This window comes from Ailuropoda melanoleuca, chromosome 9 (genome assembly GCF_002007445.2).
Source record: "Ailuropoda melanoleuca isolate Jingjing chromosome 9, ASM200744v2, whole genome shotgun sequence".
NCBI classification, from domain to species: Eukaryota; Metazoa; Chordata; class Mammalia; order Carnivora; family Ursidae; genus Ailuropoda; species Ailuropoda melanoleuca.
Window position 1 is genome coordinate 35,542,749 of NC_048226.1, and position 23,730 is coordinate 35,566,478.

Genomic DNA, 23,730 nt, shown 5'->3' on the forward strand with positions numbered 1-23,730 from the left:
AATCAAATCTTCAAGCCTAGTTTCCTTTCCTTTTCTTGGATATATGTTACTCAGTAGCACATTATTCCATAAATATGAGCCATAATGGCAAAGGTGCCTAAGGACACACATCTGACACTGCTACCCTTAGGAGTGAGCATAAGAGACATTGAAGAGGAGGAAAATCTCCCCACTGGGGCTTCCAAAGTGAGTTTTGTCCATTTTCACTGTTTCAAAACATTCAACAGTTTTGTTTAGCACCTGCCTTTCTTCCTTTGCTAAACATCATTTGTTGAGTACCTACTATGTGCGGGTACTGGTGATTGCCAGGGATTCAAAGACAATACGCTCCCAGCTCTGGTGAAGCTCATAGTCTAGGCTACAGAGGCAAGTGGTCTCTAATGAATAGGACAGGAAATATTCTTGCTTGCAGACATGGCATCAATTTAAGGAGGGATTTCATCACTTGTGTGGCAAGAATATAGACCCCACATGACCATGCATTCCTAGGCACCCTCTTGACAACCGTGTCAAATCATGTTAATACTCACATCAACACTGTGTGTCATTCTTATTATGTAAGATCCTTTGTAAGATACAACTACAGCATCTCTGACTTGCTTCTGACTTGACAGAGTTCCTTTTGTCTTAATTAGTAGCACTGTCCTTCCTCCCTTCACATCTCCATCTAACCTGTAACTAAATCCTGGGTACTCATTTCTGCAGTTCTTCTCACATCTCTATCATTTCCATTCAGCTCTCGCCTAATGCCTTGTAGTCACCTCCTCCTAATTCGTCTGTGTGACTCCAGTCTCCCATATGTCAGTCCAAATCCCCTAAAGCATAGTTGCCACTGCCTCCCCCCTCTGCCTAAACACTCAGTGGTTCTCCCATCAAGCAGAATGAAGACAAGTCACAACCCCTTTTCTGACCATATTTCTGAATTTTTTCCACTTTTTTCCACAGCATAGGCAAACATGCCATTGCTCCCAATACATAGTTTCTGTGCTCTCAACTTTTACTGTTGTATATATGGCTCCTTCCACCCTTTCCCTTCTATGTCCAGTGTCCAAACCTTCCCATTCTTCATAGCCCAGTTGAAGATGTCCCAACCCCCCCTCCAGCCATAAGTGATCTCTTTTTCATTATTCCCAAACATTTTGCAACCCCTATTACTTTCTATCTGATATGATATTCACTTATGTAATAATGAAAACCACTGTGACCATTAGCACCTTCTATGGATTGTCATGAGCCAGTTGCTCTGTGGTGGCTCTTTTATACATTATCTTACTTTACCATTACTAGTAGCATAGGTGCTGTGATCCTCCTTCTGCAGATGAGAAAACTAAACCACAGAGAGATAAATAACTTACTAAGCTCACATAGAACAGTCAGGATTTTAATCAGAGTCTGCCTAACTCCAAATCTCACTGCTTTTAATGATTATACTTCATTTGCTTCCCCTATACATATTTTTAAATAATCCCTACCAGTTTCCATCTACTAGCAGAAAAGGGGGAAAATCCTTTTATCTTACATGTTTCCCATAAAGCAGAACTTTGTTAAATATTTGAATAAATGCCTCCTGACTCCTTATCCAATTCCAGGTACTTCAAAAAATTTAAAAGAAGGCATTGAATGATAAAAATTTGCATTGCATTATCTGGGGGTGCCTGGGTGGCTCAGTCACTTAAGCATCCAACTCTTGATTTCAGCTCAGATCATAATCTCAGGGTCGTGAGATTGAGCCCTGTGTTTGGCTCTGTGCTTAGTACTGAGCTCGGAGTTTGCTTAAGACTCTGACTCCCTCTGTTCCTCCCTCCCCCTCTCAGATAGATAAATAAAATCTAAAATAAAAAAAGAAATTGCACTATCTATTTAAGTGAGCAGATAGTCGCATTTGGTCTTAATTTCATTCTCTTCAATTTTGGGGAGAACTTAGAAGCACTGGGTCAAATGCAATGAAAACATAGGTTTTATCTGCTCAAACCATTTCTTCATTTAAGCAAAAAATAACTGAATGTGATGGAAGACAACTTCTAGGGGAATTAACTTTAAATTTTGAGTTAGTGTATGTGTACACACACACACAGAAACACACACACAATTTATATTCTTGTTTGCCACAGAAACACAAACAAGGAAGAGCACTAGCAGATTGGAATTTGAGAGCTTTAGTTTCAATGTCATTTTGAATGGTGAGTATGAATACTTTACATTCTTGTGTATGTAGCGAGAGATGGGTAGGCTTGTCAGGATTGGTCTACAGAAGTATAACCTCTTTTCTTCAAGCTTTCCTTGAGTGACAAAACACTGATTTCACCATTTTCATCTTTATTTTCTCTATACTAGTTCTAAATGAGAGCCCTGTTCTTAGACAAGATCATTACCCTTTTGTGTTCTTTCCTCTATAAGCAAATGGTTGGGTAGGAGGTGAGTTTGAGCCAAGGATGAGTGCCCCATGCTCTTTCCATGTATTGCTGTCATACTTTGTAGAGATAGACAAACATTAGAATTGACTGTACTTGTTTTTATAAGATACATTCCATTTAGGTTGAGAGTGTGTCTTCTGAACTGGACTAAGAATTCAGAAAGCAGATGACCTGCTGTAGCTTGCCCCTTATCTAAATGCCACACATAGGAACTGGGGCCCACATATCTTACGTTTGAATGGTACTGAATACATTATTCCTTTTATCTGATGCTGAGGCTTTGAGAACCAGATATTCCCATATTACAGCTAATAATAAACCAAGAGGCAACTCATTATTCTGGTGTTACAAGGAATTGTATTCTTGTGTTAACACAAATCCAGAAGTTTTCTTCAATGACAGGAATAGGATAAAATTAACAGAGATAAAAAATTAATTACAAGGTGTTCTCTCTTTCCTTTTTCATTCATTCTTTCTTTCTCCTCTCTTTCTTCCCTGATCTCTTGTTCCCTTTTTCCCTTTCTCTCTACTCTCGAAAAGATGAATCTCATCAAGTCATGTGAGACAGAATTAAGTCCAGGCCACTGTTCTCTGGGTGATCATCCCTGCTGAGAAAAGTAATTGTCTAATTTACTTTCTAGCTAACATTTAGGAAAATAAATGTAATATTAAGCTCTTGCAAATATTAAGTCTACTACAGCAAAGTTTATAAAAAAATATGTTTATGTATTTTTTAAGATTTTATTTATTCGTTTTGAGAGAGGAGGGGAGGGGCAGAGGGAGAGAGGGAAGCAGACTCCCAGCTGAGCAGGGAGCCCAATGCGGGGCTCAATCCCAGGACCCTGGGATTGTGACCTGAACCGAAGCCAGACGCTTAACCGACTGAGCCACCCAGTCACCCAAATTTAAACATTTTTGTTAGCATCTTCCTTGCACCTAATATTTTCAAAACACAGTTGTTTTTTCTTACTTTTCCTTGATTACCCCCATTGAGAAATATGTATTCATTTGTTTCAGTGCACAATGACACACAGAGACTGTCCAGCTAAACCTTGAGTCATATAGGAATTATTAGAACTCATTTAGGAAAATATATCACCAGAATTCCCATCTGAGGCCATGGTTTGAAAACTGTCAGCCCTAGAAGAGGAGGAAATAAGTTCCCCTAGATAGAACACAATTGAATTTTGTACACTTAATGTCCTGCTACCATCACCACCATGCAAGCAGTATGACCAAGAGGGTTATCCCTATAGTTCCTGCAAGTACATATACTGCCTTCTATTGGGATGTGCTTTCCAATTCACAAAGCACATCATTTTGCATAATTCTTGCAACAAGCCTCTACACGGAGGAGAGGAAATTAGCCTTGACTGAACTTCAGCCCTCTACGAGTGGTCACGTATTTGGTGGGGGGGCAGAGCCTGGATGTCAAGCCCTGGAGTACAAGCCCTTTTGCCAGTTTACCAAAATAGGGTTCTTCCCCTGCCAAAATGCATTAGAGGAGATACAGATGGAGCACATGTTCCTCTCCACCTGGGCTTGGACATCATTATCAGATAAGGGGAAAGCATAGTCGATAACTATGAGAACCATGCCATGATTATTTTAATAATTACACTTTGAAAGAAGTCTCAATGGGACGAAGAGATAAAAAAGCATGTTCAGATGCAATGTTTCTGCATCTGAAAATAAAACATAGATATTTGATAGCCAACTATTTGCAAAAGCATTTCGTGGTTTAAGGACTTTTAAAAATTCCCAAGAAAAAAACTGTAAACACTTGATGATATTGAGCATGAAGTTAAGAGGTTTTGAGATAGAGCCGGCCTAAAAGCTTTAACTGCTGATATTAAGAGATTTCTTGCCGCAACAGAAAACTTGGAATAGGAATATGCACTGTGATTTCAGAGTGATTAAGAGGCTTCCCACTGTTCCTTTTAAGAAACAGTCTCACTGGCACATGTCACATCTTTGTTCTTATGGGAGTCTAGGATCTAGGTTCTGTGTTCTTGGTTCTAGAATTTTACTAAAAATTGAAAGCACAAAGGAGTCACTTCTTGAAGCTTAGAGATCTTCTCGCTGGTAAAGGGCTTACTATTTTCCACTGTTTTGTATCTCATTTGTATTATGCTGCTGCTAAATTTTAAAGCCTCAGGTAACAATATTGGATGCTCTACTCATAAAAACAATGGAACCTAATAATGAGCCACTATTTATAATCTCTATGTGCTCAGAGTAAAATGTTGAAAATCCTTCGATGAACCGTGAGTAAGTCCTAATGAATATAAATGTATTATCCTTTGAGAGGGGGAAGTTGAAGTTTTCTACTAACTGTTTAGTAATATAGTTCTTTACATTTCACTGACAATTTGTAGTTCATATAGTGCTTTCATATATATTATCACATTTGTGCTTTTAATTATCAGTCAAAAACTGATACAGTCCATAACTGACTATATAAATGCTATGCAAATTATAGAAAAAGGGTAAAAAACTCTAAATATCCATTTTTCATCTGTTCCTTTTGACACAAGTGATAAAATACTCTGATGGACTTGTGATTGTAGAAAATACAGAAAATATTTTTTTTCTAGGAGTTATTAAGCAATGTTAAAATTTAAACAAGTTAGTAGAATGAAGAAATTCTGGAAATGTCTTCTCCTCACATTTCTACAATTTATTTAGGCTAGCTGAATTGTTCGTGACCATTTTGGTTTGCTTAGAAACCTTGATAGAAGATTCATAGAAACTTACCATGACAGATTACAAACTCTATTAAGCACTTAAAAAACCTTTTTATTTAGAGTAATTTTAGATTTATATAATTATTATGAAGATAGCATAGAGGGTTTCCCTATACCCTGCATCTAGTTTCCCCTATTATTAACATCTTGTATTAGTATAGTATATTTATTACAACTAATAAACCAATATTGATACATTTTCATTTACTAAATCCATAATCTATTCAGATTTCCTTAGTTTCTACCTGATATCTTTCTTCTGTCCCAGGATCCCACAAGATACCACATTACATTTAATCTTCATGTCTTCTTAGGCTCCTCTTGGATGTTACAGTTTCTCAGACTTTCCTTGCTTTTTAATGAACTTGACAATTTTGAGGCATGTTGGTCAGGCCTTTTATAGAATGTTCCTCGATTGGAATTGGTCTAATGTTTTCCTCTTGATTAATCTGGGGTTATGCTCTTTTGGGAGGAAGATCTCAGAGGTAAAGTGCCATTTTCATTGCCGTATCAAGGGACAGTACTATCAACAGAAGTTATCTCTGCTGATGTTGGCCTAAATCACCTACCTGAGGTTGCGTTTGTCAGGTTTCTCCAGGGTAAATTTACTTTTTTGCCCCTTTCCATACTGTGTTCTTTGGAAGGAAGCCATTATGCTCAACCCACACTTAAGGAGTGGGAATTTATGCTCCAACCTCCTTGAGGGCAGAGTATATGCATAAAGTATTTGGTCTGAGAGGTATTTTTAAATTATAAAAACCTGGGAGGATTTCATGAGTCAAAAGTGTTGTAATGAGGAATGAAGAAAAAGATTAGGAAATCCATATGAGGAAGCCAAGAAGTAAGGAATTCAAGGTAATGATCATAACTACAGTACGAGATGAGATTGCTCTCCTCAACAGGGGTTAAACTTGATAACTTGAAACACATTCCATTCAGCTTTTTCCGCTTATCCAGTTCCTCTGGAAAAGTGAAGCATTTGAACATTTGAAAACTATAATAAAGTCCAGAATTATTTCACTTTTCTCTTGAGATCATCCCATGAATAGAATACTTCATTCACTGACAATGCTTATCCTGCAGTAAAGTTCTGGTGTTGAAAATGCATAAAATGTTTCCCACATTTCCAGACAGAGTTCATATCTTTTCTTGGGAGTGAATACAAGTGGATAAGTGATGAGAAGAGGTGCTATCTCTACTTTATGCTGTCGCACTTGACTTGGTTAGCTTACCCTCTGATATCGGACAGCTATTGTTGTGTAACAAATCATCCCCAAACTCAGTGGCTTAAAAAGTAATCATTTATTATCGCTCACACATCTGTGAGACAGCTTGAGTTTATCTAGCCTGACTTCAGCTGGGTGGCTCTGCTTCTTATGAAGATCTGCTAGTTGGCTGGGGAGTCACTGATTTGTGTTCCTCAATCTTCCCTTTGGTCCAACATGCTAACTGAAGCATGTTTTTACCATGGCAACGCCCAAAGGCAAAAGAACAAGTAGTAACATTTGTAACCTATCATACCCTTATTTCTTGAAGCACCTTCTCTCTTGTTTTAGCCTAATACTGTCTTGATCCTCTTATCTTTCATTTCTTTAATTCTTCTTCCTTTGACTCAAACTATAAATAAGCTCTACCTAAGTCTTAGCCTTTTAGTCCAGACTTTCTCCATGTGTGTGCTCTTCCTAAGAAAGCTTATCCATGGTCAGAATTTCTAATTCACTAACGGCCATTTCCAGTTTACTATTAGGCATTTCTATATTTTCATTATCTGTCGTCCCCTGCTCCATTTAATGTTTGTTCCCAATATAAAGCTGTATGCCTGAAAATGACTTTGGTCTTTATATTATGTTTGATGCGGATGCAAAAACAAAAACAAAGTTCTAATGAAAACCTATCCTACATTAACAGGAACTTGATATCTCTTAGAGCTGAAAGAGAACACATACGAAAGAAAACAGTAAGGATGAGAAGAGTATTAAAAACCATTTCCTATGAGAAATGGTTAATGTTACGAATATATATCTTTTTAAAGATTTTATTTATTTATTGGACAGAGAGAGACACAGCGAGAGAGGGAACACCAGCAGGGGGAGTGGGAGAGGGAAGCAGGCTTCCCTCTGTGCAGGGATCCTGATGCAGGGCTTGATGTGGGGGTCTATCCCAGGACCCTGGGATCATGACCTGAGCCGAAGGCAGATGCTTAACGACTGAGCCACCCAGGCGCCCCTAATATTTTTTTAATCTAAGATTATCTAGTGCATCAAAATCACCATGTTTACATAGTTGGAGCTGTGTGACATGGGAAGACCTGAGGTTTTTCCCTTTGTAGCAAAACTACACCCAGTAAGTAGATTTGGAAGAGGAAAATTTTAGCTTGATAGAAAGAAAAAAATTTTACTAAACAGAACCGTACAGTAGCAGAATGGGCTGTATATCTTTATTTTTTCAATTCTTGTCGCTCGTTTTTCCTGAAATGTCTTGCTCCCCCTTCTCCCATTATCCGTCAAAATCCTATCCACACTTCAAGATTTATCCCAAGCTTTCATCCCTCCATAAACTCCTCCCTGACTACTCAGATTTTATTTGATCTCTTTCAACTCAATGTTGTTAATTTCCTAGCCCGCCCCAACTAAATCGAGGGCTCTTTGAAAATAGAAATAGAGCATACTATTTTATAACCTTAAATATAAAAAACAATGCTGAGCTTATAATAGACATTCAGTAAATTCTTACTGATTTACTGTTCAAATATTCCAGATTTCTAATCGGGAATCATTAGAGTTGGTTAGAATTTGAACCAGGCTGAAATGACCAAGAATCTGATCATTTCACACTTATTTCACAGAGGAGATGCCTTCTGATTTTAACAGTAAACCCAAAGGAAGTAATGAATTTTGCCATTACTTGCCATCCAAGCTTATATTTTCCTACTTACCAAAAAAGGCACTGAATTTAGAGATCCTCTAAGATTTTAGTTTTATAGCTCAGATAATCTGTTGGGAGAATTAGCAGAATGAAAATGCCATCATTTCTTCATGTCTGAAAATTATTTCACACAAAAATCATTTGATGAATGGAAATATCTGACATGGAGGAACACATACAATACCGGGGAACTGTCACTCTCGTTTATATTCAGGTGTGCCTGTTGTCATAGTTACTGATGCACTCAAAGCGATTTCCCTCCTGAATCACACTCTGCAAACCTTCAATGAAAATAAGCTATTCTTCCTGTTTTATTTTTCTCTATCCAAGAACTGAAGCTAAAAAATAGCATCAATTGCATGGATGTTTTTGCACTTTTAGCAAGATTTTAAACATATGAAAGGAACAGGGGTTTTAATCAAAATAAGTGCCTCTGATTGAGGTCTCACCTCATTTGTTCAGCAATGATTGACTGAGGAGTTAGGCGCTGAGGACACAACTGTGATGATGGACCTGTTGCTGCCCTACAAGTGAACAGAGCTCTGTGAGGAAGAGAGCAGAGTAAGGGATGCATTTCAGTGAAATCCAATCAGTTTGTGCCAGAAGCAGAGGATGGAAGCCAATGGAAACACTTAAGAGAGATGCTTCATAAAGTTCAGGGTGGGTGCTGATGCAGTCGGATCAAAGGGAGGTATCCATCCTGTGAGTCTTGAAGCATAGTTCCTGTGAAGTTTAGCAAATGTATTTTCGGTCACTTTGGGTAGAGGATACCCGTGTTACCCTGCAGGTCAGGTTCACGGAACAGTGCCGTGAGGCAGCCATCCCTCTTCATACAGATCACCTGCTAATATTCACACACCACCTCTCCTTTCTGCTTTGGCTACAGGAACTCCTTCACAGACATCCTCCGTGCCATCCTGCTGTCCCTGGAAGTCCTTATCGAAGATCCGGAGCTTCAGATAAATGGCTTCATTTTAATTATAGACTGGAGTAATTTTTCCTTCAAACAAGCCTCCAAACTGACCCCTTCAATCCTCAAACTGGCTATTGAAGGGCTGCAGGTATGTTCAACAAACATAGAGGGCGAGCCTGTATGACAATGTCCTTTTTTCTTATTTCAACCAAAGTAATATTTGTCCTTGGGAATAGCGAAGGAAAACTTAGATACAGTTCATCTGTGAATCCTCCATATTTTCCATTCAGCCCAAGTCAGAATTTTTTTAATTATTCTTCATTTTCATTAACAGCACCAAATTACTGTTACCACAGGCACAAATTACCTACTGTAGCAATTATGAATAAAGCTCAGAGATGTTTAGCCTAATCCATCTGAGAGCTCACAAAAAAGAAAACTAGAAAACATCTGCTCTAAGAGCATGTCCTATATAGGGGTGGCACGGGGGCTTTCCAGGGTTTCTAGAAGCAGTTTTGCACTGAGGAAAGGCGCCCTATGGATCCTCACTTCCCAGAATGCACTGTGCTTGAAGTGTTTGCACTAAAGTAAATCACTTCGGCTCCAACAAAGGAAGCAGACAAAACGCTACTTCTTGTTCGTATGACCAGTTGTCAGGACTTTGAGAAGGGGATTTTGTGTAGTGTGGAGGTTGGGGTAGTTAGTCTCTGGGGTCCCTTCTACGTTTAAAAACCAGTGATTCTATGAAAAGTAACAAACTCAGAGGGACAATCCTGCGTAGCTTCTTGGTGACAACATTATTATAACTGTACTACAAGATAAAGGCACAGTTCAGGAAGACTACTACTCATGTCCCTTCTTAATTTTGTAGGAAGATCAACTCAGTGGGGAGACCACCCCATAAGTGGCCGTTATGTGTAGAAAGCAAAATATTTGCTAATTCTCAGATCAGCAGCTGTTACTCATTCTCTTCAAAGGGCAAAAGTAGGAGACCCATTTCCATTACTCATCATACTCTAGTGTGATGAGTTACTGGTGGGTCTGTTTCTCAGAATAAACTATGGCTTACTCATATTTGGCCTCCAACAAATAGCAGCAGCATGTGGGCCTCCGATGAATGTGTTTATTGAATGGATCTTATTTTATTGAGATGGTTTCCCATTTCAAGGATAGGAGAGGTAAAGCAGGCATTTCAGAAGAGGAGGAACAAGTACACACTCTTCCACGAATGCCACATTATCCTGGGAGGCTACATCATGCAGTGTATTGGGGGCACATTTTTGAAGTTGCTTTTGCATTTCCAGACCTTGTGGAGTGTCCTGCCTTGCCTCAGCCATACCAAGCATAGACCGGTCTGTTCTTCACTATCAATCACTTTCTGTCAATTTCAGCTCCTTTTCTCCAAACTCCTCTCATCCAAGTCTCTGAACGTCTGACCTCTCTCTCTTTACGGCTTTTATCCAAAGTTTTAGAGCAAGCTGCAAGGTTTATTTCGTGCCCTATAATTACGCTGACCATAATTCCAGGATCTTCTGTGGTAGTATAAGCTTCATTTACTTTTATCCTTTTTTAAAAAGATAATTCATTACATGTGTAAGTAGCTGTGATTCAAGCTCTGTGTATTTATAAGATTTTTTTTTCATAAATCAGGAAGGAAAACATCCTTTATCCAATCCTGTGCTCCAATTTTTCTTTCTGAAAATGTGTGGATTATATAATATGTCCCTTGCTAACTTCACCAGGCTGATGTCGGTCTCACTGAGTTAATGCACGTGAACGTGTTTTAAAAGGTAAAGCTATACATAAGCTCGTAAGATATTTTTGTGAGAAATACTAGATGACCTCTTGTGGGCAAGGTGGCTCCCATCTGGGGCTTTACTTGTATCAGGGCCTGGGATGATTCACACAATGTCCAGTTCTGGTTAAGGAATAACTTCTACTGGGAGAAGGGGAGATGCATGAGGTCAGGGTCAGAGTGGAGAGAAGGTACTTCCTCCCACCATCTCACAAAGCAATGGCCTGAACCTCTTCACTACTCTCCCCTTATATAAGCTCCCTTGCCTGTGGCAAAGTATCAGGCCAATCTGGAGTCAGGCTACCTGGGTTGGAATACAGTCTTTTCTGGGAATTCTCCCAGTGAAGACCTCTGAACCCTGAGGAAAGTGCATTCTCTCCTGCTAGGAGAAGGAAGCCAATGGTCCCAGGAGAATCTAAACTTGGGTATAGCTCCTCCATCTAGGATATGGGCTCCTTGGACCATCTAGCTGTTGTCTTGGCAACTGTGAAGAATCCCTCAGGGTCACTGCAGACAGGTGCTACTTTTGCTTCACAGGGGACAGTCAGATCTGGCCTTCCAACGACAACTTCTCACACTAGGCTCTCCTCTCTCCGGCTTTGGAGACATTCAGGTCTCCCCCTCTACTGGCTCTCCCAGTGATCTGTCTTCATTGCAGGGATTGTTTTTACCCACAGTGTAGCCCTTAAACCCCTTTGACATTTCCAAAAAGTCATAACTGGCACTAAGCAGAATTCATGCCTTCATGCTTACACTTGTATGTACAAGGAAGATCCAATACAGGGCTCCATTTGTCAGCCATGAAGATTCAAGATAAATTCTACAACACAGTTGATGGGGTGAAGGCAAAGACTCTTGTGAAGAAAGGGGAAGCAAAGTAAGGCCAGTGTCAGTGAGAGAAGAGAAGCCCCTGCTCTTCCTTCTGTGTGCCCTCTGAGAGGCTTGAAGAAGTTCGAGCGTCTGCTAGATATGTGGGAGATTGCAGGGGGGTGAGGTCCTATGCTCCAGTGAGGAGAACTTGCTCTCTCTGCTCTTCTGCCTTTTGTAGGGTAGATGTGAGACAGCAGCTTTGTCAGGGGGAATAATCAAACTACTTTTGTGCTAGGCCATCTGGTTTGGGGTTTTAGCTATTTATAGGAGCTGTCTCAGATTACCTGCTGCTCAAACCCTAGATAATTTGGGGCCCTGGGATATGATCCCCAGATATAAGTAATACAACACCTCCCACAGGGAGAAGAGAGTGGGAGCTCACTGCTCAGGCAGTGAGAATTTAAAACCATTTTTGGTCAATCCCACACCTTGTATCACAACCTAGTTTCAAAACCATGAGTTTTAGCCCTATTACCTCTGTTCGTAGTTCTCTGTGAAGACAGTTGCTCAGTGTAATCTTTGATACTAATTGTGCAGGTTGAGTCCTGAGAAGTGGCTTCTGACAGAGATTAGCAGACTGGAGATTTATTAGGGAGTGCTCTTGGGGTCAACTCTTGTGGAAGGGAACCTGGGGAAGAATGTTTGCCAGCAGAAGTTAAGCTGGGGTTCAATCATTTCCAAAGGAAGCCTCAGGTGTTGTGAGGCTAAGATGACCCTTCAGATTTTTCCCTGATTGGAGACTTTGGTACTCCCATATTGTCCAGTCCTTGGGCACTGGCTGCCCTGGGAAATGACTGTGAGTTTGGGCAAAATGGGTCTCTTCAGCCTGAAGCCCCAGAGGGCACTATTATCTGCTAACTTTCTGCTGGCAACACCCCCAGCAACTGGAGAATAAGTCCTCAGTCCTGAATGAGGCGTGGCAGTATATCAGAATATCTACCATAATAAGCAAAAGATATTTGGACTATCCTGTAATGTAATGTCAAGAAGCTTCCTTTAGCTTGCATCTGGGCGTTTAACTGTTTCTTTTCTTGGTTTTATACAGTCCCCAGTTATACTGAAAGTAGAAATAATACCTGGTAATATTGAGGTGATGGGCACTGGACTGGCAAATCAGTGTCAGCCCTCTATTTGGGTCTACTAGTTATATTTCTATGTCTTGAAAGTGAATTATATATATTCAACTGACCCTTGACAAAGGAGGAAAGGCAATACAATAGAGCAAAGAGTCTTCAACAAATTGTGCTAGGACTGGACATCCATGTGCAAAGACTGAATCTAGATATAGACCTTAGACTTTTCACAAAAATTATATCCAAATGGATCACAGACTTAAGTATAAAATTCAAAACTATAGAAATCCTATAACATAGGGAAAAAAACCTATGTGACCCTGGTTATGGCAATGATTTTTTAGACACACCACCAAAGGTACAATCCATGAAAGAAATAACTGATAAGCTAGACTTCATTAAAATTAAAGAACTCCTGCTCTGCAAAAGACCATGTCAAGAGAAAAGAAGAAAAGTCACAGACTGGGAGAAAATATTTGCAAAGACACATCTGGTAAAGGACTGTTATCCAAAATATGCAAAGAAATCCTCAAACTCAACAATAAGAAAACGAACGATCCAATTACAAAATGGCCAAAGACCTGACTGAACACTCACCAAGGAATGGCAATAAACACATAGATGGCGAATATACGTATGAAAAGATGCTCCCCACCAAATTCATCGGACAAGGGCACATTAAAACAACGAGATACCACCATACACCTAATTAGAATGGCTAAAATCTGGAACACCAGTAGCACCAAATCCTGGCAAGTTTGTGGGGCAACAAAAACTCTCATTCATTGCTGGTGAGAGTGCAGTTTTGGAAGACAGTCTGATGGTTTCTTATAAAATTAAATATACTCTTACCATATGATTCAGTAATCCTGCTCCTTGGTATTTACCCAAAGGAATAGAAAATGTATATGCGCCTGACTGTTTACAGCAACTTTATTCATGATTGCCCAAACTTGGAAACAACCAAGATAGCTTTCAGTAGGTGAATGGGTAAACTGTGATTCAAGACAATGGAATATTGTTCAGTGCTAAAAAGAATTGAGCTATCAAACCACGAAAAGACCTTAAATGCTTATCACAAGGTGAACGAAGTCAATCTGAAAAGGCTACATACTGCGTGATTTCAACTATATGACATTCTGGAAAAGGCAAAGCTATAGAGACGGTAAAAAGAGCCATGGTGACCAGGAGTTGTGGGTGGGGGTGGGGAGGGCTGAACAGGCCAGGCACAAAGCCTGTGTGATGCTGCAATGATGAATGCTTGTCACTATACATTTGTCCAAATTTATAGAACACACAACACCAAGAGTGAGCTGTAATGTAAACTACAGGCTTTGGGTGATTATTATGTGTCGATGTGGGTTCATCCGTTGTAACAAATGCACCATTCGGGGAGAAAGGGCAAAGGCTGATAATGGGGCAAGCTACACATGTGTGAGAGCAGGGGATATGTGGGAAATCTCTTTCCTACAATTTTTCTATGAACTTAAAACTGCTCTAAAAAAAAAAAACAACTCAGTGGAAAAAAGGTAATTATATTGCCTCTAACAACAATTATCAAAAAAAAAATGGTATGTGCGTAGAACTTTGGTTATGTGCTTCATAGGCTGAATTAATGAGTTTTAATAATAATCACATAGAAGACTGCTCTTTAAAGGATCATCAGATTTTTAGATCGAAAGTTACCCTGTATCAGCCAGTCATGAAATTCTAATAGTGTATGTATTATACATTCCTCCTGTTACAGCAATGCTTTGAGGAAATGTCATTGTTTAGAATGTTAAATTGTCCCAGTTACATAAATATTCTATGAATATTAGTTCAAAGAACTTCAGTTAAAATACTAATTTTGAGAATGCCTGGAAGTCATTTTCTCTCGCTTGGCTGTTTGATCTCTTAAATGCGGTCAATAATGTCTAAAAGAGCCGTTGTATCTGTTCATTACAACTTGTTTAAATTTTAATCAAACTTAAAGTAATATTTATGCCACCATTTTAATACAGCTCAGCATTATTCTCAATTCTGCTGAGGAAGTCTGGCAGAGTGAGCCACATGCTGAAGTCCTGTTCTGGAGCTTTGTAATGTCTCCAAAATCAATTTTTGGAATCATTTCTTGTAAATCACTCCAGCCCCACCATTACAATCAACACACGACATTGATCAATGTTCAGCCAACCCCGATCCTTAAAGGACTTACTGAGCTGCAGTGTTTCACTTAGGAGGAACTAGAGTCTTGGGCCCCGCAGGCTATTTACAAAATACTTGATTCCCTCAAGGACCCAGGCATTTGTTAAGGGTTTAAAGAAGCTTACTTTTCACTCCCTGGAGGAGAGCCTGGCAGCAGTATTTCTTCTTTTTTTTCCTTATTTCTGGGCTTAAGTCATTTTGCCCTGGCCAATTGGACACTTCTTCTATTCATTAACTCTTCATTCAAAGCTTACAGGGTGACTGTCTTGTCGTTACAGATGGTTTTAGAATATTTATATAATAAATATTATAAATATTTGATTTATACTGACGATGCCCCAGGCACTTTTCACGTACCATTTAATTTCTACCATAAACCTATGTGGTAGTACGGTTTTGACACCACATTTTACAGATGACAAACCTAAAATCTAGAGAGATCAATGCCTCGCCTGAGGTCTTTAAGTGGCAGAACCAGGATCGAAGCACTAAGAGAGGTCTCTGCTCTCACCTACATCAAAGCGTGGTTGTACCAGCAGCAGCGGCAGCACCTGGGAACGGTTTTGAACGTTCAAAATGTTCAAACGTTTTTGATAGAGTTATCTCCCTTTCTCCGCCTCCCTCCTCAAACTCCCAACAGCTTTGAGCCAGTTGAGTGGAAAAGGAGGTCCACTGCTTTTCCAACTTTTAGCCTGAAATTGGGAGGGGACTTGGAGCAAGGCTCAGAGGTTCAGCCAACTGCAAATCCTCTCTCTCCTGAGCGTCCCTATTTGTTACACTGCTTCCTGCCTTTGTCCATTCCCTCTACCCCCTTCCCACCCTACTATCTCACCACCTTTCTAAAACATATGGTATGTTCACTTTCCTTTGGAGTATCCAAAGTTCCCTATTCACTTGAAAGACTAGACGGTAAAAAGGCTGGGCCACATGAGAGTTCCCAAGGGTAAATGAATGTATAGCGTGATTAGAAATTTGGAAAGGCAGTTTGCGCAAATGCATTTCAAACCAGTAGCAGATTCACACCGAATCAAGAGGCAGTGACTCAGACATGCAGACCTACTGACTCTTGGTGTATTCGTTCAACACAGAATGTGGGTCAGATACTCTCTAACTAAACAGGATTTACAGCAGAGAACCTAGCCCACCAGGCTTCCTGAAGCCTACATATAGGCTGTGGCTTTATTATGCAAAATGTGGTCCCCACACCAGCAATATGAGCATCCCCAGGAGCTGGTTAGAAATGCAGAATCTCAGACCAGTCTACTGAATCAGAATCTGCATTTCTAGGAGTCCTCCAGGTGATCTGCATGCACGTTAGAGTTGGAGAAACATTACTGCAACAGGTGGTGTTACAGTATCAAGGGATCTCAGCCTCAGTGCATCAGATTCCCCTGGAGGGCATAGTACCACCCACATCACTGCACCTCATTCCCAGAGTTTCTGAGTCCATAGATCTCGAGCAGAACCCAGGAATTTGCCTTTCAAGAACGTTCCCAGTTGATGCTGCTGCTGCTACAGCCACACTTTGATGTGGGTGAGCACCCACTCCAACTATTTGGGCTTCCATCCTGGCTCTGCCACTTAAAGATCTCAGGCAAGTCATTGATCTCTCTAGATTTTAGTTTCATCAACTGTAAAATAGGGTGTCATAGCAGCACTACCTCCCAGGCTTATGGTGGAGATGGAATAGTATGTGAAAGGTCCCTGGGACCAAGTGCCACAGTCCGTGCTCACTGAATGATGGAGTGTTATGGCAGGAATAAAGAGACCAGTCCTCATCCATGGGCTCCTGTGGCTCTAATGTATGGATTTAAATGAGATTGCGCTCCATTGTCCCAGTTCTGTCTGTGTGGATCCTTGAAAATTAGATCTTACCACCTGCTCCCTGGCCCCGAACAGGGGGCTCCCTCTCCTTGGTCACCTTAGTTAATGACTTAGGTCCAGATTGTTGCCACCTGCCTAGGCTGTGGTACTTGAGGTGCTGTTTCTTTCTATTCATGTGGTGTGATCCTTTTAATTATCACCAACCAGTCCACTGCCCGCGCTTTTGCAGCTGGGTGATTAATGGGGTCAAAATCACCTCTTTCATTCTGCAGGACTCTTTAGCAATAACAATTATGGTGTCTTTTATTGATCCTTGCAGTTTTCATGTATTAAAGAATATTAGATGAAACAGATTGAGGGAAAAGGATATTTGTACTTTGCCAAGAAGTTTCTTAATTCATGTTTCCTGGACACTCCAGGTATGTTTGAAGAACACTTTCCCTCCAGACAAACTACTTTTTACCTTCTTAGCCGCAAAGCTGTAATTCTGAATTNCTACTTTTTACCTTCTTAGCCGCAAAGCTGTAATTCTGAATTTGCCATAGTGCAATATGTTATTATGGAAATATTAGAGGAATAAAAAATCTCCTGTAATGCTCTAACTTGTTGAGTATCAATTAAACTCAGGAAGATAATTAGGGCTAATGACACTCTGGTGATCCTGATGGCAAACAGGACGACCTATTTAAAACATTTCCAATTAAATAGGTGTATCCCTGGCATATTTTTGATAAATAGTTTTTCTGGACTCTCATGCATTATAGATCTAGCCAGTGCCCTGATTCATCCATTTAAGAAACAGTTACTAAGTCTTTGAGTCAGTCATGAAAATAAACAGATGCAGTCCCTGCTCTCGAGAGGTCATGATTCAAAAGAGGCAGACCCATAAACAAATGATGAAAACAATGAGCATGTGAAGAAAGGGGGATATGCTCCAGGTTAATAAAATCCCAACCCAGCCAGGAGGTGTTAGAAATGGCATCCTGGGGACACCTGGGTGGCTCAATCGTTTAAGCATCTGACTCTTCATTTCAGCTCAGGTCGTGAGCTTGGGGTTGTGAGATCAAGCCCTGCATGGGACTCCATGCACAGCACAGAGTCTGCTTGAGATTCTCTCTCCCTCTCCCTCTGCCCTTACCCCCTCTCACTCTCTCTCTCTCTCTCAAAATAAATAAATAAATTTTAAAAAAAGAAAGAAAAGGCATTCTGGGTGAGGCACACATCAGTTGATTCTTAGCAGGTGCATGCAGAATAGCCAGGAGTACAGGGTGGCAGAATTTCAGGTAGAGGGGATAATATAGGCAAAGACATAGAAGCAAGGCATACTCAATAAGAGAGAGAAGCAGAATGAATTTTGTATTCCTGGAGTGCACAAGGACCAGGCAAGAAACCTGTGTGCCCTGAGGACACTGGGGGCCACTGAATATATAGAAGCAGAATGGCAACACAAATTTATATTCACATGGGATCAATTTGATGAGTATGAGCAGGGAAGACTCAAAGGCAGGAGAATAACTAAAAGGCAAGTGCAATGATTCAAATAAGAAACAATAAGACTCTAAATACAGGTGATAGAAGGGATTCGATAACTACCTAGGAAGTGAAATAAGGAAGTGCTTGGGGGTTGGATGCTTGGGAATGGAAAGTGGTGGAGTTAAGGTAAAAGCTTAGGTGTGCAACTAGGGTGAAGGGTGGTTGGTGGTACCGACCAATGAGACCAGGCAGACAGGAATGGCAGGTGTGGGGTGATAATGCCCATTATTTGAATGTTGGGCATGTTGTGTCTAGGATACCATGAGATATTTGGATTGTTTGTATTAAGTCTGACCTGAGGGGAGAGCTCTGGATAGGGTCTAGAGGGCTGGTGGTATTTGAAATCATAGGAAAGGAAAAAATCATTCAGAGAAAAACTACAGAGTGATGAACAATGATGGAGAAAAGAACCCAGGTGACGAGCAATGTAAATGAAAAAAGTTAGATGAAGAGGAGCCCACAAGGAGAAAGGGAAGGTTGAGATGTGGAGTTGTGAGAAGAATCACGAGCTCATCTCCTGACAGAAGCTGAGGGAGTGGGGCTTCAAGGAGGGAAACCACTTCAGTGTGGTGGTGGGACTGGCATCTAGAGAGCTCTGGTTTGGGGAGGGAGGATAGAGTTGAGACAACTCTATCAAGAAATATGTCCAGTAAGCCATAGTGGGTGGTAAATAGAGGAAACTGGAGGAAAGGGAGCAGAAAGATGGTAATGGAAGAAGTATTCCATTTACTTTTCCACTGGAGACTTTCAGCAGCGGAATATATTCATGGCCTTCACACAGCTGTATAAGATCAGTCTTGACAAAGGATTGACCTTTGTGAATTGTTTAGTTCCAGGTTAATATTTCTCAATTCACCAATGTAGAGATCTCTGCCTTTCATTATTATGAAATGAAGTGTGACATAGCTGTCCAGGGACTCTGTTCTGAATATATTATGTATTTGCAGGAATATAGACTACTATGAATTTCTAGTCCTGTCATTGTCCAAGGGGACCTTGTGCCACAGAGTTAACCAGTATTCAGCAGCCTTGAAGCCCCCCCTCAACCCCGTTGAAAGGACCTGTGTGGAAACGCTTGCCCTGTAATCCCCATTTTCTGGTGATTAAGCCATAGGTATTAAAATTATACACATTTCCAAAAAATCAATTAGAGCTCTTCGGTTTTATGGGTTGGAAAAGCAACTCAAATCTGGCTCAAACAAAACAAAAATGGAGGGGAGGGACATTTATATAACAGAAAGCTTCAGAGCTAGTCTATCTTCCAGGCTCCGCTAGTCATGGAGGTGCAGTTGAAATAATGCCACCAGAGCTCAGTCTTTTTTTCTCTCTACATCTCTCAGTTACACTTTCTCTATACTGACTTTATTTTCAGAAAGGCTTTCTTCACTGAGTGACAATGAAGACTTCAATAGTTCCAGACACAAGTGACCTCTTTTGTCTGTACTCTTGGCAGGAGTAAGTGGATGGGAGGTACTCTGGCTAATCCATTCAAAACACTACACCTGAAGTGCATAGACCAAGAATGTTGGAGGGGTGGCCCCCAAAAGATGGTGAGAAATGACAAAAATTGTTGCTTAGAAATTTAAGGTGGAAAATTAGAAGTTTTATTGCAGTTCTTTATTTGCTTTACTGTCCAACATAGCAACTAAGAATAAGGAAATTGAGTTTGTTTCTGTTTGGCGACTAACTCCATGGATAACCTTGGGAAAATGGCTAAACATCTGTACGCATAAGGTTCTTTATCAGCAAAAACCAACAGGATTGGACTAAAGTGGTAGTTCACAAACTTTATCAAACAGGAAAATCACTGAAGGGCTTCTTAAAACTCTGATTACAGAGTCCCATCCTTGGAGTGTCTGGTTCAGTTGGTTTGCAGAGGTGGGTGAGTGGGAAAAAATTTCCAACAAGTTCCCAGGTAATCTGGATGTGTTGGACCAGGGACCACTCTTGACAACGCTGGACTAGATAATTCCTTACAATCCTTTTTATCACTTAATGCTACAAATCTATAATTTTACCTCCATGGGATAACCTTAATGCCTATGTTAAGGATGGGAAATAGGCTTTCCCTACATAACAAATCTAAATAGAGTTGACCCTTGAACAACACAAGTTTTCAAGTGTGTGGGTCCATATGTGGATTTTTTTCAATAAATACAGTACAGTACTATAAATGTATTTTTTCTTCCTTACGAGTTTAATAACGATTTTCTTCTCTCCAGCTTCGTTTGTTGTAAGAATACAGTGTATAATACATATAACATACAAAATATGTGTTAATCAACTGTTTATGTTATCGGTAGAACTTCTGGTCAACAGTAGGCTATTAGTAGTTAAATTTGGGGGAAGTTGGAAGTTTTATGCAGATTTTCAGCTGTGCAGTGGGGTTGGCGCCTCTGACGCCCATGTTGTTCAGGGGTCAAGTGTAATTAGGCTGTAGTGCTAAGAAGAATTCTGAGGCAAGCTCCATGCTCAGGCAGAAGAGAATGCTGGCATTAATTTGCAATGTCTGCCTTGATGGATGATAAAGAGGCAAGCCTGCCACATACACTGATTCAGGTGTTCTAGCTGACCTGTTCAAGGGACATTCTAGTGTTCGTGGTACAAGAAATAAGGACAATAACCACAGGGTGAGATGAACACCTTGCAGAAGCTTGTATTTTCTAGTCTAGGTTATAAAGAAGCAAACTTGACGATGACGGGGGTGGGGTGGTGACAATGATGGTGGTGGCGATGGTACCTATTGTTAGTCTGGCATTTAACGTACTTTCACCCAATGTCTTCTTTATCCTCCCAACAGCCCTGTGTAATAAGCAGAGCAGCAGAGCAACAAATCATCATCTCAAAATCAAAACATGAAAAAGATTGATAGGAATAATCAGTGAAACATCAACTCTGTGTAAGATCATAGCTGCCTTGGAGGCCCACGAGAAACCCCATTTTGTTGTGTCCCACTATGAGAGAAGGTGACTTTGTGAGAATAGACAGGTGATAAAGTGCAGTCTCCATTTTCACCAAAGGAAAGCATTTGTTGCTAGGAAACCAGTAAGGATTGTTAACCCCTTTTAGCCCAAAGACAACATTTCAAAGTGCAGTTTCTTATTTTTATATTTAAAAGACCCAATTTTTGTGTAATAAACTTTATACTGATACACAATACACACTCAGAGAACCGCCCAAATGGTAAGCTTTCAGCCAAGTGAATTTTCAGAAGATGAAAGCATTTAAATAACCAAATGCAGATCAAAAAAAAAAAAAAAAACACTACCACTTACCCTGAGGTCCCTCCTTTCTCCTCCCAGTAACTGACTCCCAAAAGTAGCACATGCTGACTTCCCACATTGTAGATTAGGTTTGCCAGAGTAGTTTGATTTACAGAAAGAAAAAAATGACTTCTCTTCTGTGTCCAGGTGTTCGAGTCAATCATTCTTTCATGGTACAACAATAATTGGTGTACTATCTGCTTGTACTTTTTTTGTCAAAGATCTGAACTACTATACATGAACTTTAAAAATAAAATTATTCAGGGGTGCCTGGGTGGCTCAATTGTTGAGTCTGCCTTTAGCTCGGGCCATGATCCTGTGGTTCTGGGATCAAGCCCCACTTTGGGCTCCCTGCTCAGTGGGGAGCCTGTTTCTCTTTCTGCCTGCTCCCCCTACTTGTGCACTCTCTCTCACTGTCAAATAAATAAATAAAATCTTAAAAAAAATAAAAATAAATAAAAGTAAAATCATTCGTGAAAAATATTGAGGCTAAGAAATGCAGTAGCCCGTTGTCTTTGTGGAATTTAATTATATAGCAATTGTATCTCACAGAATATAAAATATGCAATATCAAGTGAGTGTTAACAGAATTGCTGCATTAAACATATACGCTTGATATTTTTTTAAGAGTGAGAAAGAGCACACACACGCATGAGGGCTGGGTCAGTGCAGAAGGAGAGGGAGAGAGAATCTTTTTTTTTNGATTTTATTTATTCGACAGAGAGAGAGACAGCCAGCGAGAGAGGGAACACAAGCAGGGGGAGTAGGAGAGGAAGAAGCAGGCTCCTAGCGGAGAAGGCTGATGTGGGGCTCGNAACTCTGATTACAGAGTCCCATCCTTGGAGTGTCTGGTTCAGTTGGTTTGCAGAGGTGGGTGAGTGGGAAAACATTTCCAACAAGTTCCCAGGTAATCTGGATGTGTTGGACCAGGGACCACTCTTGACAACGCTGGACTAGATAATTCCTTACAATCCTTTTTATCACTTAATGCTACAAATCTATAATTTTACCTCCATGGGATAACCTTAATGCCTATGTTAAGGATGGGAAATAGGCTTTCCCTACATAACAAATCTAAATAGAGTTGACCCTTGAACAACACAAGTTTTCAAGTGTGTGGGTCCATATGTGGATTTTTTTCAATAAATACAGTACAGTACTATAAATGTATTTTTTCTTCCTTACGAGTTTAATAATGATTTTCTTCTCTCCAGCTTCGTTTGTTGTAAGAATACAGTGTATAATACNAGCACAGAGTCTGCTTGAGATTCTCTCTCCCTCTCCCTCTGCCCTTACCCCCTCTCACTCTCTCTCTCTCTCTCAAAATAAATAAATAAATTTTAAAAAAAGAAAGAAAAGGCATTCTGGGTGAGGCACACATCAGTTGATTCTTAGCAGGTGCATGCAGAATAGCCAGGAGTACAGGGTGGCAGAATTTCAGGTAGAGGGGATAATATAGGCAAAGACATAGAAGCAAGGCATACTCAATAAGAGAGAGAAGCAGAATGAATTTTGTATTCCTGGAGTGCACAAGGACCAGGCAAGAAACCTGTGTGCCCTGAGGACACTGGGGGCCACTGAATATATAGAAGCAGAATGGCAACACAAATTTATATTCACATGGGATCAATTTGATGAGTATGAGCAGGGAAGACTCAAAGGCAGGAGAATAACTAAAAGGCAAGTGCAATGATTCAAATAAGAAACAATAAGACTCTAAATACAGGTGATAGAAGGGATTCGATAACTACCTAGGAAGTGAAATAAGGAAGTGCTTGGGGGTTGGATGCTTGGGAATGGAAAGTGGTGGAGTTAAGGTAAAAGCTTAGGTGTGCAACTAGGGTGAAGGGTGGTTGGTGGTACCGACCAATGAGACCAGGCAGACAGGAATGGCAGGTGTGGGGTGATAATGCCCATTATTTGAATGTTGGGCATGTTGTGTCTAGGATACCATGAGATATTTGGATTGTTTGTATTAAGTCTGACCTGAGGGGAGAGCTCTGGATAGGGTCTAGAGGGCTGGTGGTATTTGAAATCATAGGAAAGGAAAAAATCATTCAGAGAAAAACTACAGAGTGATGAACAATGATGGAGAAAAGAACCCAGGTGACGAGCAATGTAAATGAAAAAAGTTAGATGAAGAGGAGCCCACAAGGAGAAAGGGAAGGTTGAGATGTGGAGTTGTG

The 23,730-nt window shown here is 40.3% G+C and overlaps 1 protein-coding gene across 1 annotated transcript in view; it reads left to right on the top strand.

Moving 5' to 3' along the window:
* The window catches only part of CLVS1 (clavesin 1), a 196,784-nt gene that overhangs the window by 81,708 nt on the left and 91,346 nt on the right, over positions 1-23,730 (top strand). Inside the window, exon 3 of the mRNA XM_002915715.4 lies at positions 8,973-9,147. Coding sequence (XP_002915761.1) covers positions 8,973-9,147 — 175 coding nt within the window. The remainder of the gene's footprint in view (positions 1-8,972; positions 9,148-23,730) is intronic.